Source organism: Castor canadensis, chromosome 13, assembly GCF_047511655.1.
Source record: "Castor canadensis chromosome 13, mCasCan1.hap1v2, whole genome shotgun sequence".
Lineage (NCBI taxonomy): Eukaryota > Metazoa > Chordata > Mammalia > Rodentia > Castoridae > Castor > Castor canadensis.
The window spans coordinates 12905266-12907788 of NC_133398.1; the positions used below are offsets into that span (position 1 = coordinate 12905266).

The 2523-nt window shown below is 37.1% G+C and overlaps 1 protein-coding gene across 1 annotated transcript; it reads right to left on the reverse strand.

Annotated features, from left to right (window-relative positions):
- Positions 1 to 378: 378 nt before the first annotated feature.
- Positions 379 to 1314, reverse strand: LOC109675440 (olfactory receptor 1J21-like). Its single transcript, XM_020152143.2, has one exon. The coding sequence runs from the start codon at positions 1312 to 1314 to the stop codon at positions 379 to 381; it is 936 nt and encodes a 311-aa protein (XP_020007732.2).
- Positions 1315 to 2523: the final 1209 nt, after the last annotated feature.

Genomic DNA, 2523 nt, shown 5'->3' on the forward strand with positions numbered 1-2523 from the left:
AGTATTCAAAATTAAAATGATAGTAAAACTGTGAACAGAAGAAACAAATTTGTTATCTTAAAAAAAGAAAGCTTTGCTACAAATGGGTATAAAAATATGACAGCTGTGACTGCATAAGTTTTTCAGAACTTTTTAGAACAAGAATACAATAAAAAAGGAAAAAATATAGGAAAAGGTACATGTACCATATGTTTGTAAAATCTTTTCTCAAAATTCTGAAGATCAACAAGACAAATAGAGAAAAACTATATCCAAAGGAGCACATGGCTGAAAAACTGAATGCCACAAGATCCACTAAGAAACAGCAAGTCACAGAGGAAAGAATGTATTGCAGGATTGAAGAGGTCTCGTATCAAGCTAACAGGAAATCAATGTCCATCACACAGAAAATGTTCTTCTACTGAGTACATTTTTCAGAGCTCCTTTCATATCCCGATTTCTCAGACTATAGATAAAGGGATTCAGCATGGGTATGACCATAGTGTACAACACAGACACAATAACATCCTTCTCATAAATGTTATTAGATAAGGGGAAAAGATATAATCCAATAATTGCTCCATAGTACAGAGAAACCACAGAGAGGTGAGAACCACATGTGGACAATGCTTTGCAGATATCCTTGATGGAGGGAGTTTTCAGGATGGTGGCCCCAATGTATCCATAAGAGACCAGAATGCATATGAATGGTAGGGTAATGACCACTGTTCCTATAGGGAAGATAACCAACTCATTTGTAGTGGTATCAGAGCTAGACAACTTTAGTAAGGCAGAGAGGTCACAGAAGAAGTGAGGCACAGTGTTGTCTCCAAAGAAAGAGAGATGGGATAGGAGAAGGGTGTGCACAAGGGCACTGACAGAAGACAAGACCCAGGACAAAATTATCAGCAGCCAACAGAGGCTCTGATTCATGACTGTAGTGTAGTGGAGGGGGTGACAGATTGCCACATACCTATCATAGGCCATTGAGGTGAGAAGGAAACTGTCAATGCCCCCAAATAATAAGAAAAATTCCTGGGAAATGCATCCAGCATATGAGATGGATTGACTCTGTGTCAGCATATTCATCAGCATCTTTGGAGCTGTGACTGATGAGAAAGAGATGTCAGTGAAGGCCAAGTGGCTGAGGAAGAAGTACATGGGGGTGTGGAGGTGAGAGTCCAGCCTGATGAGCAGGATAATGAGCAGGTTCCCCAGCACTGTGGTCAGGTACATGGCCAGGAACAGGGCATAGAACCTGGTTTGATCCTCTGGCTTGATGGGGAGCCCCAGGAGGATGAATTCAGATACACTGGTCTCATTACACCTCTTCATGCTGTTCTTCTCTTCTATGAGAGATTAAAAGATTGGAAGTTTGAAAGAAAGCAATATCATTACCATTATTACATAATAAAAATAAGATTTCAAACTAGTCAGTACATGCATTTTAACCCAAATATTTCAGGGTTTTGCCACACTAATGGGCAAGTGATAGTCTCAACAGCACCAAAAAATGGAAACATTATTTTTCCACCTAGAAACCAAGTCAACATGAAGCATCCAAATGATTATTAAATTGTGCCAGTTCAAAGTTATTCCATGTTGGAAATCTAATATTACGGATATAAGTGTCTTTTAACCTTCTCTGTGACTCTGAAACACACTTCAGCTAATACTTTATTTCCAGAGATCAGATAAAGTTAAGAGAATACAGTAGGCTGCTTTGTGTCTGCATGATATCAGTGTCTGGAGACTTGAGGGGAGTATCATATGCAGCAGGCTGAAGAAAGGTTTTGAGAACATGCATGTATGTTGATAAGATAAAATAACCAGTGGCCCTCATACAGAATAGAGTGCAGAGGGTGCACAATCTGTCAAAATCATTGGAATGTTTAGATCAGGTATCAGGATCCATTTCTAGTCTCTGTTTTACAGTTATGTGAAAAGAAATCACCTTTGTTATTAATCCTAGTTGCCTTAAATTCTGTCACTTATAGCCAAAAGTCTTGATTAATAATTTCTGCTATTCAAGGAAAAAAGAAACAAGAAAAAAATTCTTTTCCGTACATCATTTTTAGTTTTCTATCACCCTTTTTATAGAAATCTTCATGGAATATAGAGGAAAATTCTCTTTCTCTTTCAAATCCCCTCCTTGTATATTCCTTAAGCTCAAATTAGATCCTTCTTATTCAAGTCCTCATAACACTGGGAAATAGTTGGCTTTTCGAGTCACATCCAGTCTGTCAGGAAGAAGCTGTTTATAAATATCTATCTTGTATTAAGCAAACAACACCTTCTCTTTTCTGGTTCCTAATCTATGTTTCATATTAATCTATGTTTCATTCTTAAAACTGATGTTTTCTTGTCATCATTTTTACATTTTATACTTTGCCAGTCGTTCCTCTCTCTTATTCAAGTCAGTTGATCTTATACTTATTCATGAGAAAAATCACAAAGAAGAGAAAAAGAGAGCTTGATTATCTACTAACAATAGAATCCATATTCTATATAAAGGCTTATTCAATCCGAACATATTTGTATGTG